At 49.6% G+C, this 15,411-nt stretch overlaps 2 protein-coding genes across 8 annotated transcripts in view; one reads left to right on the top strand and one right to left on the bottom strand.

Annotated features, from left to right (window-relative positions):
• The first annotated feature begins 6 nt into the window (after positions 1-6).
• AIFM1 (apoptosis inducing factor mitochondria associated 1) lies at positions 7-9,781 on the top strand. Of its 2 annotated transcripts, none has more exons than XM_085544456.1 (16): positions 7-115; positions 1,405-1,532; positions 2,105-2,195; positions 2,755-2,867; positions 2,999-3,129; positions 4,199-4,515; positions 4,988-5,072; positions 5,732-5,808; positions 6,720-6,828; positions 6,978-7,085; positions 7,175-7,263; positions 7,343-7,483; positions 7,923-8,065; positions 8,308-8,432; positions 8,938-9,134; positions 9,575-9,781. In XM_085544456.1, the coding sequence occupies exons 7-16, from the start codon at positions 4,997-4,999 to the stop codon at positions 9,644-9,646; spliced, it is 1,137 nt and encodes a 378-aa protein (XP_085400582.1). In that variant the 5' UTR covers positions 7-115; positions 1,405-1,532; positions 2,105-2,195; positions 2,755-2,867; positions 2,999-3,129; positions 4,199-4,515; positions 4,988-4,996; the 3' UTR covers positions 9,647-9,781. The 2 variants fall into 2 exon arrangements, with proteins under 2 accessions (XP_085400582.1, XP_015715484.2); XM_015859998.2 differs by having other exon boundaries at positions 4,199-4,289.
• A 4,061-nt stretch (positions 9,782-13,842) lies between these two features.
• The window catches only part of BCORL1 (BCL6 corepressor like 1), a 19,645-nt gene continuing 18,076 nt past the window's right edge, over positions 13,843-15,411 (bottom strand). For all 6 annotated transcript variants that reach the window (XM_015860174.3, XM_015860173.3, XM_085544465.1 and 3 more), the window contains one exon: positions 13,843-15,377. In XM_015860174.3, the coding sequence (XP_015715660.2) occupies positions 15,101-15,377 (277 nt within the window). In that variant the 3' untranslated portion in view covers positions 13,843-15,100. The remainder of the gene's footprint in view (positions 15,378-15,411) is intronic.

Consider the following 15,411-nt stretch of genomic DNA (forward strand, 5'->3'; position numbering starts at 1 on the left):
GGGGGCGGTGCGAGGTCGGCCCGGGAGCGGCGCGCGGTGAGCGGCGCCATGTCGTGCTGCCGCCTGGCCGCCATCAGAGCGCTGCGCTCCGTGCAGCAGGGCCGGGCCGCCACAGGTGAGCGGGGACCGGGCGGGAACGGCTGTGTGAGGGCGCCTGCTGCCCGGGGGGCCTGACGGAGCGACCCCAGCACGGCCTGAAGGCTCACGGGACCCAGTGCTGCCGGCTGAGGCCTCTCGCTGTACATAATGTGCATCAGCGGAGCCGGCTCTGCTGGCAGAGGCCGTGCAGCTGTAACGCGGCTGCCGGTGCCCCTGTACGTGCAGGTGCTGGAGCACAGCCCCGCGGCACGGAGCACTGCGGGATGCTCCACTGCGCTGTGCATCCTCCCCGTGGCTATTCTTGCTGTTAATGTCTTTAATTACGTTGTGATATTTGGTACCCGCAGCAGCTTGGAGCCGTTTGTTTTGGCAGAGTAATTCATTGCAGTCGCTCAGATGTGGTAAACAGGGCTTTGCAAACGGGCAGCTCGTTTACTCGGCTTCAGAAACGACTTGGCCTCTGAAACATTCCTTTGCATTGCTAATTGTGGTGCTTTTGTCTAAGCTGGGTCACCTTGTTGCAGTGCTGGAATGTTCCCATGCAGATGAGCAGACAAGTAGCTCTCCGTGCTGCACTCGGAGGCGAGGGCTGTGCTTCTGGTTCTGCCCTTGTGGGTTTATCAGCATTAGATGATGTGTGTGAGCAGGAAGGCAGCTCACAGAGAGAGCTGTCCTGGCAGATGGCTGGGGAAGCAGCTCTGCTATTCAGGAGGATATTCTCTTCTGAGTGTGAAAAGCTTCTTTGTGAAGCAGAACTGCACTGCAGTGTTGTGGGCATCCATTGCTATTGGCAGTCAGGGTGTAGCTGGCAGGAATGTTGTGCTAAATCCAAAGTGAAGGGCCAGAAGCTGTGGGCTCTGAGACCTGCTGCAAAAGTCTTTGTTTGCTTTTAATTTACCTCTCACTCATGGTCTGCTGAAAAGCTTGGTAGAAAAAAAAACATTGCTACTGTTAATAAGGAAATATTAAGTATTTGAAGTAGTCTCTTGAGAACTGCATGTTCCCAATGCCTGCTCTCCCTGCCCCAGTCCACACTGGAAATTAAAAGGTCAAGCTCAAATGGATCATCAATTTTGAACATAGAAGTTAGTATAAATAATTAAGAGGTGTTAATATTCAGAGTTGCAAGGTGTTACTGTGTGTACCTCTAAGCAGTTGGGGCTCCCTTTGCTTTTTTGTTGTGTTTTTTTGACAAAACAAGTTAACTGAAAGCATATTATCCTCTGCCCAAGCTCTGTGTCATTGGGAGTCCTTAATACTCAACACTTCTCCCTCTGTTCTCTCATTGCTTGTCTTCACCTCCAGTTTTGCAGTGCCATCACCTGAGATACCCTTCCAGAGCACTGACATCTTCAGGTGTTCCTGGCAAACCTGGCAGCAACCTACTGCTGTACTTAATTGTGGGAGGAACAGTCACTGGGACAGGAGTTTATGTAAGATGCTTAAATAAATGTGCTTTCATTGGGGAGGGGGTGGAGGGAGGGTAGTGTCTTTATCTTAATTACTTTTGGTAACGAGCTCTTGCTTTCTGGTGTTTTTGATATGCTTCTGTTCCCTGGATATGCCTCTGTCTGTCTCAGTCCTCTTCCATGCCCTGCATTAAATTCCTTGGTGGTTCTTTGCATCTCTTTGTAATGCTAAAAAACACTTGATCATGGCAATGGGTAAAACGCACAGTGTCTATGGAATAGATGTCAGCTCCTCAGCCCAAAGACCAAATATATGCACAAAGCTTCATTGTTCATTGCTTGCTCATGGAAAGCAATCAGTCTGAGTCCTGTCCTAAGTAGGACAGATAGGTTTCTGAGTGCATTCCTCTTACAGCTGTGTACACATCCAGAGGTGCTTCTTAAACTCAGGTATATCTGGGTATGTTTGCTTTAATTGAAAGCAGGTGCCTTTTCTGAGCAAGTAGGATAGACAAAAGCTTATGGGGAATAGAGGCAGAACGATGCCTTGATGCTGTAACACATACAAGGTAAACAGTCTTCTTGTCTGTCTCCAGGTATACAACACATTGAGGGAAAAGAAGGAGAGATTCACCAGCCGTATCACAACGGTAACTACACGGTCCCAAGAAAAGGAACCGTCTTCTGGTGGGTACTTGCCTGCAGTTCTGGGTTTGGAGCAGTTTTTCATGAGTTGCTAACTTGAGGCATTCCAAACAAATAGAATGGAGCCTGCCTGAAAGCACAGTGGTAAAAGCAGGAGAGGCCTTGCTTTGGGCTGTCACCTCTTCCCAGCCTGGCAAAGGAGCAGCGCAGTTCCCAGCACAAAATCCTCAGTGCTGTGCCATGTCCCTGTTCCATTCAAGGAGTGATGTAGGGGGAGAAATGAGGACAGAGCAGTGAAGCTCTTGATAATTTCTTGCAGGCTGTATGTGGACCACAGGTCACTCACTGAAGGTCACGTAACTGTGCAGATCTAGCTTAGAGAAACCGTTTGCTGGAGTGTGGCACTTGGAGCTGTGCAGGGAGCAGGCCTCAGGAGAAGCAGGTTCTTAGTGAGATAGAAGGAAGGGAGGAGAATGTATTTGGAGTGCTGCCTGCCAAAGGAAGCCTGTATGTGAAAAAGGTCTGGTCACACACTGTTTTTTGCACGTGGACAGTTTTTCATGCTGTATTTGCAATCAGCTGTCTGATCTGTTTCCTGCAGCTCTAGGAGCTCGCCCTGAGGTCCCATCTCATGTTCCTTTCTTGCTCATTGGTGGAGGAACTGCTGCTTTTGCTGCTGCCCGATCCATTCGGGCTCGTGACCCTGGTGCGCGGGTAAGGGATGCCCTGTTCTAGAAGAGATCTCTGTAAATGGCTGAATGCATTCTTGCTTCAGAGCCTATGTAATGTTTCTATGTCTGCCAGCACTGGTGTAGCTGACATGTCTGATGACTGCTTGTTTAAAGGTACTGATTGTGTCTGAAGATCCTGCACTGCCCTACATGCGTCCACCTCTCTCCAAAGAGCTGTGGTTTTCAGATGATCCTCACGTGACAGAAACTCTACGGTTCAAACAGTGGAATGGCAAAGAAAGGAGGTATGTGTCACTTGGGCAGGAAAGACAAAGAAGAGGGTCTATAAAGAAGCTGCTGATGATTAAAGTAGTCTTATGAGAGAACCACTGGAGAGCCCTGAAATGCTCAGAAGGCAGATCACCAGGTAGCACTGTGTTTGTGCTGAAGACCCTGGGTGTGTGTGTATTTGTGTGTATTGTTGGTTGACTAATCCAAAAAGGAACAGAGCATTGCATGCTGCGGGCAGAATTTGTGTGGTGTTTGCACTGGGCCAGGTGACTACATTGTGCAGTTCAAAAAGCTGCAGATTCATGGAGTGTGGGTTTGCAGAGCTGTTACAGACGTGTCAGTCAAGCAACAGATCAGGCTGTAAGGCATGGTAGTTGTCAAGAAGAGTGCAGCTTAATATAAGTTAGCTCAATACTAAATTGAATTTGAGACTTGTGATTCCCTTAGATGTATGTGTAATGCTATAACACGATGGAAAGTACAATAATAATAGAGGGGCAAAATACTTTGACCAAAGCAAATGAGGATAAGCCCAAGTGCAGCAGTATAGAAACAAGGGGAAAAAACGTGCTTACCTTTAGAAGGTCTCCAGCATGCAGGGAACTCCAACAAGAGATGCCCTTACTTCCACTGCCAACCCTTAAATGAGGGCTGGGAAGAGGCATATCCTGACTCCATCCCTTTCATCCCTCAGATACACTGCATGCACCTGAGCTCCTCTGGGCTGGCCCTGCCTTCCCACCAGGTGTTCAATCACTGCTTCAAGCTCAACAGTGTTTTTGCTACAATATGCCACTAGTAGGAGAAATCCCGTGAAATAAGTTAATTGTAGAGGTGAGGATGGAGCCTTGCAGTTCAGAATGGAGCTCCTGGAACCTTGGATCCCACCGGATCCCTTTGGTATTCGTGACTGTAACTCTTTCTGATCTAAACACTAGAATGTAACAATGTGCAGCAGCTAGTTCTTTGCTGTTTCTGAGGCTTGTTGTGGTTGCACACAGTTGTTTTCATGTCATTGGTGATTCCTGTATAGCTGGTACCAAAGAGTAACTGGAACACATCTGCTAATTGATCTCTTCCCAGTATATATTTCCAGCCACCGTCATTCTATGTGCAGGCTCGTGATTTGCCTTTTGTAGAGAATGGTGGAGTAGCAGTTCTCAGTGGCAAGAAGGTGAGTACTACATGTCTCGCTGTCGTTCTAATGTCATACAGTTCTTCCCAAGCAGAGCCTGTGTCTGAGCTGGAAATAAACAGCTGTAGATGGTGTTGTGGAGGTTGGCTGAGGAGAAGAATGTGGACAGTTTTCAGAAACGTGTATACAGTGAATCAGGGACTACCCTAATATTAAGGACAGCATGTGTGAAAGCAGGAGAAGCTATGAGGAGTAGTAGCTAAAGGTAAGAAGACAGTTTGTGTGTGGGATAAGAATATGTAGAGCTTAAAGACTGTGTGGCAAAATGGGAACTGAGCTGCATATGAGTTGGAAGGTGAGGTGAGTAGAATATCATCAAAGTAGTGGACTGCAGCATAAGTAAGAGCAGAGTACAGAGGCAGCAGAAAGGTGGAAAAGAGTTTATGGTTTCCTCAGTTTTTTATATCTTGCTAAAACAAAGAATGTAGTCTTCTCACTGCTGAATTGTTTCTTACATTCATATCTTGCGGTGATCAGTCCAATCTGTCATTGCTACCAAAAGAAACTGAATTCCTATTGCCAGTTCCCCCCTCCCTGAAAAATTACAGAGCAATTCAAAGGTGTGAAAATGGTGCTTCCAAGTATTCTTCTCTATTTGGTAGTCTGTGCAATCTGACTCAAGTAGGTGTCCTACAATGAGTGGAAGCCTGAGCTGCCCTGCTTGGTTTTCTTTGCAGGTTGTGCATATGGATGTGAGAGGCAACACTGTGAAACTCAATGATGGCACGCAGATATCCTATGATAAATGTCTAATTGCGACTGGTGAGACTTTTGTTCTGATCTCCTGTTCTTCATGTTGTGTCGGGCTTTTGATTTCAGTGGCATTAAGTGACAAGCTTCTGCCATGTGGCAGAGCAGTCACACGAAGGGCAATAATAAAGACAAACGTGGTGGCGCTGGGTTTTTTACTTGCTTTGCATAAGCCAGCTTCTCTGGGACATTCAGAGTTTTACCCTGTGAAAAGCAGCAGGGAAGGAGGAAAAGGTGACTGCCCCAGCAGCTGGGTAAAGGCACTCCTCTATAGTCTGGGGTTTTCGAATCCTGCCTTTAGCAGCAGTAAGGAGAACACCCAGCTCTTAGCTTGGTAGAGCACCACTGCAGCATCCAGCACTAGCGGTTACATCCTTGTGTAGTTAATTTGGAACTGACTCTGCAGTCAGTGGAGCAAAGTGCGTGGCATTAGGTTGATTGTGGGGGGTGTTTCTGTTGGCTTGTTTTAACTCAGACTGCAGACTTGTCCACTGCTTGCACTGAAGGTCTTCCATGGTGGAAACCAGAGGGCAAAAGAGAATAGAGCATACTGTAACAGCTTGAAAAGCTCAGTCCAGATGGGTGGTGGCTCTGCATTGCTGACATGGCCAGCAGTCACAAACATTTCTCTCTCCCTGTCTTCCCCCTCCTCCCCTCCACCCTGTCCTCAGGTGGTTCCCCAAGGAACCTGCCCGCCATCGAAAGGGCAGGAAAAGATGTACAACAACGGCTGACGCTGTTCCGAAAGGTAATCTACAGGCACTGCTAGACCTGGGGTGAGGCTGAGCTCATCAGAAACACTGCTAGCATTTTCAGCTTGTTAACTCTTCTGCATTGGGTCCAGGACAGCCTTGCCTTGACTACCAGCTCCCCTCAGCTGGTAACCAGGGATCCATTTGCTGTTTATTCTTTTCCCTGAGCAGGTGAATGGGATAAAGCCTGACCTCGCCCTCCCCCTTAGCCTGAAACATTCCTATCATTGACTGAAGTTTTAGCTGAGTGTTTGTGTTAGCTCTTGGGTTAGCTTAGGTAGTTTAGATACTCTAATGTCTTCTTCATGGCATTTCTTCACCTTCATCCTGCGCCTTAGGGGAAAGTGGGTGAAAGAATTGAAGTTAGTTGTCAGACTCCTAGTTTTTGTTGGAGGGATGCTTTTTGTTGACAAGCTCCACGTGTCTTGTAGGGTTTACAACAGACAGGGAGTTTCTTCCTTAGTCTTGTTCAGGGAATTAATTGAGGACAAGGAGCCCTGTGGGAATGTCATGCCCTGCACTGGACTTGCCTTGGTCCAGTCACTGTCAGGTCTGCTGTGATCTGCTCAGCTGTGTAAGGGATGTGTAACAGAGATGTAATGGGGGATGTGGTGTTCTTACAGTACTGTGTGTGCTGTAACCTGGAGATTTCATTGCAATTTCCTCTTGACATGTGGGAGAAAATGCTGAGATTGTGCAAGTTTTTCCCCATCACCAAACACTAGGAAGCCAGACAGTTTGGGTTTTCTCTTTCCTGTTTCTCTTTTTCTTTCTGTGCAATAGAGGAAGGAGAAACATGTCTCCCATTCTAAGTCAAGGAAAAGAGTTACTCTTATTTCAAAGGGGGAAATTGCAGCATTTTCCCACTGCCATTCCTGGTTTGAAATGGGAATAAATCTTCTTTCAGATTGAGGACTTCAAAAGTCTGGAGAAGATCTCAAGACAAGTCAAGTCCATCACAATTATTGGTGGTGGTTTTCTCGGCAGTGAGCTGGCCTGTGCCCTGGGAAGAAGAGGTAGGTGTGCTCCTGCAGGCAGCTTGCTTCAGCTGGCACCTTTAGAGAAGTGACGGGCACTGAATGCAATCAGCCTGACGTTACAAACCGCCTTTTGATTCCACATCTGCTGAATTTTTGCACGGATTTGCTCTTTGCTTCCCTTTCAGCACAAACCAGAAACCTGGAGGTGATTCAGCTGTTTCCAGAGAACGGCAATATGGGCAAAGTCTTGCCTGAATATCTGAGCAACTGGACCACAGAGAAAGTCAGAAGAGGTGAAGCTGTGCTCCATTGCTACTCCTCCTGCTTCACCTGAAATCTACCCATCCCTGTGCAAGCAGTTACGTTTCCTTTTTGTTTCCAGAGGGCGTTAATGTTATGCCTAATGCTGTGGTCAAGTCCGTCTCTGTCTCTGGGAATCGGCTGCTGATTAAACTGAAAGATGGCCGAAAGGTGAATCTGAATGCTAGGGATGGGGATGTTTGCAGGGCTGCTGAGAGAAACACAAGGATTGTTAGAAATTCTCCCCCAGGTGGAGACCGACCACATTGTGGCTGCAGTAGGGCTGGAGCCCAATGTGGAATTAGCAAAGTCTGCCGGACTGGAAGTGGATTCTGACTTCGGAGGGTTCAGGGTGAATGCAGAGCTGCAGGCACGCTCCAATATCTGGGTGGTGAGTAAACACAGCTTTCTTCCAGCTGCTTAGACCAACACAAAGTGCCTTGAATTCTGGGGGCTGGCATACCTAACTTAGGTGAATAGTGTAAAAAGTGGCAAGTAAGGAGACCCTTGGAGGCTGCACTACAACACATTTTGGTACTGGAGTAATGAATGTTTGTGCTCCTTAAGAGAGCATGGGGTAACTTAAAGGCAATGTGGGTTACTCTGTTGTGTGAGAGCCCTTTTGGTGGGGAGCTGAGGCTGATTCCTCTGAAAAAACACATACATAGAGCTGGTATAGCTTGGGAAATTGAAGAAGGCATGAATGAGTGGGGGCTGTCAGAACAACCTTATTTCAGTCATCTTTGTGCCAGTGCCTGTTGTCTTTTGTGCGTTAATTTGGGCTTTTGATGTCTGTGTTCAGCCATCACTGAATGAGTTGCTTCTTTCAGGCTGGGGATGCTGCCTGCTTCTATGATATCAAACTGGGTAGGAGACGTGTAGAGCACCACGATCACGCCGTTGTGAGTGGAAGACTGGCTGGAGAGAACATGACAGGAGCTGCGAAGCCTTACTGGCATCAGTCTATGTTCTGGTAATGCTGAGTACTTGTAACATTTCTTATTGGACCGTATTGGTGGGAGCTGTGACAGGACACACCTTGCAAAGTAATGAGTCTGCAGCAAGTACCTGGATCAGAAGCAGAGTTTCAGTTTGTTAAGCTGGTTTCTGCTCTGTCTTGATTCCTCCCTACACAACGCTGCCATCAGGATTTGGAATTGCTGTGAGTTTGTCATGCTGTTCCTACAAATGAGCTTTGTTGTTGTTAATCCCTAGGAGCGATCTGGGTCCTGATGTGGGCTATGAAGCAATCGGCCTCGTTGATAGTACCTTGCCAACAGTAGGGGTCTTTGCTAAAGCAACAGCAAAAGACACACCAAAATCTGCAACAGAGCAGTCAGGTAGGTTCGTGGCCTTCCTTGGGTGCTGCCTGCCTGCATGGAGGCTTTTGTGGCTGGCTCTGTGTGGCCACAGAGAGGATCTGGTCTCACTGTGAAGCTCTGTGGGAGTTCCACCTGTGTGCTTTATTCTAAACCAAACTTTAAGTGCTGATTTTGATGTTAAAATGTGATAAAAGCATAATGTTCCACTGAGGCAAAATGCAGCTTATTGACCATATTAAACATTAAGAGGGGAGGTTTAGATGAGGTACAAGGAAGAAACTCTTTCCTTGGGGGGAGATGAGGTACTGGCACAGGCTGTCCAGAGAAGTGATGTGTGCCCCATCCCTGGATGTGCTCAGGGCTGTCTGGGATGAGGCCTTGGGCAGCTTTTGCTGGACACAGCTTAAAAGAAAGCACACCTCAACCTTTTACAGAAGCCGTCTGTCCGTCCTGCTTCCCCCAGCACAGAGAGCTCCTCCTTTTGTCTGCACTGGCTGTTCGATGTCTCCCATCTTTCCCTTAGGGACAGGTATTCGATCAGAAAGTGAAACAGAAGCAGAAGCTTCAGAAGTTCCTGTATCTCCAAGCTCTTCACTAACGCCTCAAGTTCCAAAGGAAGGAGAAGATTATGGCAAAGGTGTCATTTTCTACCTCAGGGATAAAGTGGTGGTAGGAATTGTATTGTGGAACATCTTCAACAGGATGCCCATTGCTCGAAAGGTCAGTACAGGTTGAGTACACTGAAACAGTGGGGCTGTGGCATTCAGTTTGCTTAGATCCATGACTTTCGTGTGGAAAAATCAATCTACTAGTAGATAATGAGGATAAATAAAGGCAGATATTATTCTAGCATGAATTTAACAGTGTGATAAATGAGAGGAGAGCAGCAGATATCGTCTTTCTGGACTTCATTAAGGGTTATGGCACTGGACCTCTCCTCACAAACAAACTGATGCAGCCGGGGCTGGGTGAGCAGTGAGGTGTGTTGCAAAGTGGCTGAAGGGCCCAGGCCAGAGGGTGGGGATCAGTGGTGCAAAGCGCTTGGGGGCAGTGACAGGCAGGGTACCCAGGGCTCAGCGTATCTCACCGTATCATTCATAGGATAGCCAGGTTTTAGTATAGGTTTTAGATAGGTTTTAATGCATGCTTCCTTCTTTCAGATAATCAAAGACGGGGAGGCGCACGCTGATCTCAATGAAGTAGCAAAGCTTTTCAACATCCATGAAGACTAAACTCATGAATCATCGCCATAGGAGTGAGTAGGGCTACGTTCATCCCTTCACTTGGGAGAATTTGCTCTGAGCACTTGTGAACATTTCCATCATCTTGAATTCTAACATTTCACCAATAAAATCAGATTCTTCTAAGTTAAGTGCCTCCTTCCTGCACTGCACTTTGGCAGGGCAGGATGCAGTCTGCTGCTGCTGTTAGTTTTTCCCTCTTAACAGCAGTGGAGAAGCCTGCAGAGGTGTTTGTTTTCTCCCAGCAGCTGACAGGTATAACCTGCTCCCAGCAGGCTGGATGGAGACCCTCCGGCTCCCTTCTCATCTTCTGTCTGTGGTTTGAGTCAGGTCCTGTTTTTACTCATATTCATGGCATCATGTTGGACAAGTGTGGAACCTCACGGCGGTGTTGGGATGGGAGCACTGAAATGAGCCATCTACCCTCTCCATTTTTGAGGCTGTCCTTTGCTGCTCTGTTGTTCCCCTATGAGCGATGCCACGTGCGGTGCTTTACCCCCTCAGGGTGGTGGGGCTCAGCCCAGGCTTTCCTTCCAGTCCTGCACTGTTAGGGCATTCCTGCCCCCCTTGATCTCCTGTTTTACAGTCTGATCAGCAACCAGACAGAAGCAATGGAGAACCTCACTGGTTCTGATGCTGAAGGCACACCCAGACAATGCTTTCATTACAGGGATTGGAATGGGCAACACTTTCCCATAGGCCTGCAGTGCATTTAGGTGCCAGCCTAACAGTGTCTTGCAGGCAGCTCAGGAGTTCCTCCAGTATTTTCTCTAGGCCTCTGGGAGGGAACCAGGGAACCACCAGCCTGGACTCAACCAAGTACGAAGGGCAGCACATGTCCAGTGTCTGCAGCCATGGAGAGCTTGGAGAAAATCAAAGTGAGAAGCAAGAAATGTTATTACTTCAGGCTGGGCTTGTTCACATGAGATACCCAGCTTCCCTCTCAGAGTTCTCTGCTTTGGCACAGAGTAATTTGGTAATTTTTGGCACAAATACTTAAATGGGGGGTTGTTCCTAAAATGGGGGTGAGGGTCATTAAAATGGGGAGGGGTCTTAAATGGGGATGAAAATTCTTAAATATGGAAGGGGGGGTTAAAATGGGGGAACCCTATAATGGAGGGGATTGTTAAAATAAGATGGATAGATAAAATGTGGGGGTCATTAAATTGGGGTGGGCCTGTAAATGGGGAGTCAATAGCCATAAAGGACCTGGAGGAGGCAGGTTGGGGAGGGTTGTCCTTAAATATGGGGGCGTCCTTAAATGGGGGGCTGTCCATAAAATGTGGGGTAATCCTTACAATTAGGGGGAACCAATAATGGGTGGGGGGGGTTAAAATTGGAGGGTCCTTTAAAAGTAGGGGGCATTTAAATGGGGGGTTCTAAAATGGAGTGATACATTAAAATGGAGGGGTCTTTAAATGGGGGGGGGGGCTTTAAAATTGGAGGAGACCTTTAAATTGGTGGGGGATCCATATAAATGAGTAGGGGTCCATTAATGTGGGGGGGACCATAAAATGGGGGGGTCCTAAAAAAAAGATGTTTAAAATGGGAGGAGTCCTTTAAATGGGGGTGTGTCCTTAAATGGGGAGATCCTATAATGTGTGTGGGGGGTTAAAATATGAATGGTCCTTTAAATATGGAGGGGGTCATTAATTTGTGGGGGGGGGGGGCTATAATGGGTGAAGGTCATTTGGGGGGGCCTTTAAAAGGGGGGGTCCTTAAAATGGGGGAACTTAAATGTGGTTCATTGGCCATTAATGGTCTGGGGGTGCATCAGCATCAGGAGCTGCATGAGGCAGGTCCTTAAAAGGTGGGGGTACTTAAATGCGGTGGGTCCTTAAATGGGGGGAAGACTTTAAATGGGTGGGGTTCTTTAAATGGGGGTTCCAAGGCCATACCTTTTTCAAACCCATTTTATCCCCCCCTACCCACCCATTTTATTGGTTCCCCCTCAATTTAAGGACTACCCCCCATTTTATGGACTGCCCCCCATTTAAGGACCCCTCCCCCCTTATTTAAGGACCACCCTCCCCAACCTGCCTCCTCCAGGTCCTTTATGGCATTGACTCCCCATTTACAGCCCTCCCTGAATTTAAGGACCCCCGACATTTTATGGACCCCCCCCTCCATTTTAACAATCCCCTCTATTATAGGGTCCCCCCATTTTAACCCCCCCTCCTTATTTAAGGACCCTCACCCCCATTTAAGAAGGGGTCTTTAAATGGGGGAGGGGGCTTTAAAATGTAAGGAGTCCTTTAAATTGTGGGGGGATGCATATAAATGTGTAGGGGTCCATTCACGTGGGGGGGACCATAAAATGGGGGGGTATTAAAAGGGGGGGTTTAAAATGGGAGGAGTCCTTTAAATGGGGGGGGGTGTTCTTAAATGGGGGGGACCCTATAATGTGGGGGGGGGGGGGTTAAAATGTGAAGGTCCTTTAAATAGGGGGGCATCATTAATTTGTGGGTAGTCCTGAAATGGGGGAGGGACCCTATAATTGGTGGGGGTGTTAAAATGGGGGGGTCTTTAAATGGGGGGCGTCCTTAAAATGGGGGGACTTAAATGTGGTTCATTGGCCATTAATGACCTGGAGGTGCATCAGCGTCAGGAGCTGCAGGGGGCAGGTCCTGAAAAGGGGGGGGTACTTAAATGCGATGGGTCCTAAAATGGGGGAAAGGCTTTAAATGGGGGGGTGTTCTTTAAATGGGGGGGAGGCTTTAAATGGTGGGGTTCCTTTAAATGGGGGTTCCATGGCCATAAAGGACTTGGAGATGGACATAATTGGGGTGGGGTGGGTTCATAAAATGGGGGGGTTGCCTAAAATGGGGAGGGGTCCTTAATTGGGGGGTGGTTGCTAAAATGGGGGTGAGGGTCTTTAAAATGGGGAGGGGTCTAAAATGGGGGTGAGGGTCCTTAAATAAGGAGGGGGGGGTTAAAATGGGGGGACCCTATAATAGGGGGAATTGTTAAAATGGGGTGTCCATAAAATGTCGGGGGTCCTTAAATTTGGGGTGGTGTAAATGGGGAGTCAATGGCCATAAAGGACCTGGAGGAGGCAGGTTGGGGAGGGTGGTCCTTAAATAAGGGGGGGTCCTTAAGTGGGGGGGCGTTCCATAAAATAGGAGGTAGTGCTTAAATTGAGGGGGAACCAATAATGGGTGGGGGGGGTAAAATGTTTTGTTTTTTTTTTAAAGGGAGACATTTAAAGGGGGGGGGGGGTTTAAATGGAGGGAGACATTAAAATGGAGGGGTCTTTAAATGGGGTGGAGGCTTTAAAATTGTAGAAGTCCTTTAAATTGGGGGGGGATCCATATAAATGGGTAGGGCTCCATTAATGTGGGGGGGATAATAAATTGGGCGGGTCTTAAAAGGGGGGGTTTAAAATTGGAGGAGTCCTTTAAATGGAGGGTGTGTCCTTAAATGGGGGGGACCCTATAATGTGTGTGGGGGGTTAAAATGTGATGGTCCTTTAAATAGGGGGGAGGTCATTAATTTGTGAGGGGTCCTTAAATGGGGGGGACCCTATAATGTTTGGGGGTGTTAAAATGGGGGGGGGGTTAAATGGGGGCGTCCTTAAATGGGGGGGAGGCTTTAAATGGGGGGGTCCTTTATATGGGGGTTCCATGGCCATCAAGGACTTGGAGAGGGACATAATTGGGGTGGGGTGGGTTCATAAAATGGGGGGGGTTGCCTAAAAAAGGGGGTGGCAGCGATGATGAGAAGGAGGAGCTGGCAAACCACGCTGTCCAGACGTGGGCACAGGGGGAGGGCAGCCTTGCTTGCAGTGGAATTGCTGCATCTTCCTCCTGCCCCTGGCAAACCCCAGGGAAGTGAAAGCAGGCACTGTCACCCAAGTGAGGGGCTACAGCACATGTTGCCGTCCTGCACCACTCAGCGAGAGGCTGCTGCAATCCTGGGGCTCATCCTGCTGGCAGCAGCATGTCAACACCAGCATGTCAACAGCAGCACACGTCCTGCAGTGCTGCAGCTCCCCACTGTGCCGAGCCAGGGCTGGAGAGCAGCAGGCATGGAGAGCTCCCCCAGCCCTCATAACAGCAGCAGCATGTCCCCTCCCCAAGCTCTGGCCCCTGGCTGATGGGAGGCAGCTGGAGTCCCTCCTACAACAGCCCCACAGCTCTGTGGGCACAGCAGGCACCGGACAAACAAGAAGAGGCGAGAGACAGGGGGCCTGATGCAGGTTTTTTTCTGTACATAAGTGTTTTTGACACCACAGCCTGTTGCTTATAATAAAACAGAAATCAGAAAGAGCAGCCAGAATACACACCCAAAGGCAAAAATCCTCGGCTTAAAAAAGGAGTGGCCTGACCCCAGAGAAGGGAAGGCCAGCAGCTGGGAGTCCAAGGGGAAAGATACACCTGCCCTGGCTGGGAAGAAACACAACACAAAGGAAAAAGGAACCAAAACCAAACCCCTCCCCAAAGAGCCCACGCTCCCACTGCCGAGCAGAGGAGAGACAGGAAAAAAACCCCAACCAAAAAACAGATTGTCCCATCCTCAGAGCCCTGTTAGCACCTGTACAATAAAACTGTACCATCTACCAGGAGCGCAGCAGCCCTGCCCTGTGCCTGCTCTCTCCGGTAGAACTGCTCCAAACGACACGGGAGGTGGAAAAAGGCCGAGCAGACACAGTGCGGGATGAGAGGGGAGAGACCCCAGTGGGGCTGAGCTGCTGGAAGTGGGGGCTGCCTGTGCCAGCTGCCGGGGTCAGGGAGCAGCAGTGACCGAAACGCAGGGAGGAGCCTGGTGAGGGCGGAGCAGAGCGGGTGAGAGTTGCCTTCAGCAGAAGCCGGCTCCAATGCTAAGAGATGGGACCGCCCCAGGCTCTCAGCCGAGGTGCCGGAGCCACAGAGCCCAGTTGTGCAGCTCGGGGTGGTGCTCCAGGGGAGCGCAGGCCCTGGGGAGTGCTGGAGAGGGGCGGGAGGAAGCCCTCGTCCCATAGTCCGGAGCTCACATCATCACAGTGATACAGACTGCAAAAAAACAAAACAAAACAAAAAAACCAAAAGGAAACGTAACAAATTAAATACTAATTAAATAAATACTATGGAAGACATCGGGGCGGGGTGGAGGGCAGACAGAGAGGTGCGGTTCCACGGGGTCAGGCGGGGCCGGGCGGTGGGACCCATTGCCCCGCGCTGCAGCGGAGCTCGAGCCGATCGCTGCCCGCAGCGCCCCGCACTGAGGGTCCACCTCCCCCTGCTGCTGCTGGATGGGGCCGCCAGAGCCGCGACCGCCGCCGCTCGGTCACAAAGATACCCCAGGAAGTCCTTGGAGGCGGCGTCCTCCTCCCCGGCCGGCACCGAGGCGCTGCCGGGAGGAGATCGGCCGGCCAAAGCCTCGGCTCCTCGCTGCTGGCTCGAAGAGGGCTGCTTCCCGTTGGTCCTTATTATTGCCTCGCGATGCAGGGAGCGATCCGCCCCCCCGTCAGCTGCTCCACGCCTCGTATTCCACCGCAGAGCCCAGCAGCTGCAGCAGCTCGGGCTCGTAGTGCACCAGCTCCACAGTCTCTGCAGCGCCCTGTGCCGGCTCGGGGCTCTCCTGCGCCTCGTCCTGGGCCAGCACCTGGCTGAGGGCAACCTGGCGTTGGAACTCGGCCCTGGGCAGCGTGGCGATCTCGAAGTGTGGGAAGCGGGCCTGGAAGATGCGGGAGGACAGCTTCAGCCGCTTCAGCACGTCGGAGAAGAGGAACCAGTTGCAGGGCCTGCAGGGACGGCAAGAAGGTCACACCGTCAGCA

Source organism: Coturnix japonica, chromosome 4 (genome assembly GCF_054131305.1).
Source record: "Coturnix japonica strain WE chromosome 4, WE-NBRP24, whole genome shotgun sequence".
NCBI classification, from domain to species: domain Eukaryota; kingdom Metazoa; phylum Chordata; class Aves; order Galliformes; family Phasianidae; genus Coturnix; species Coturnix japonica.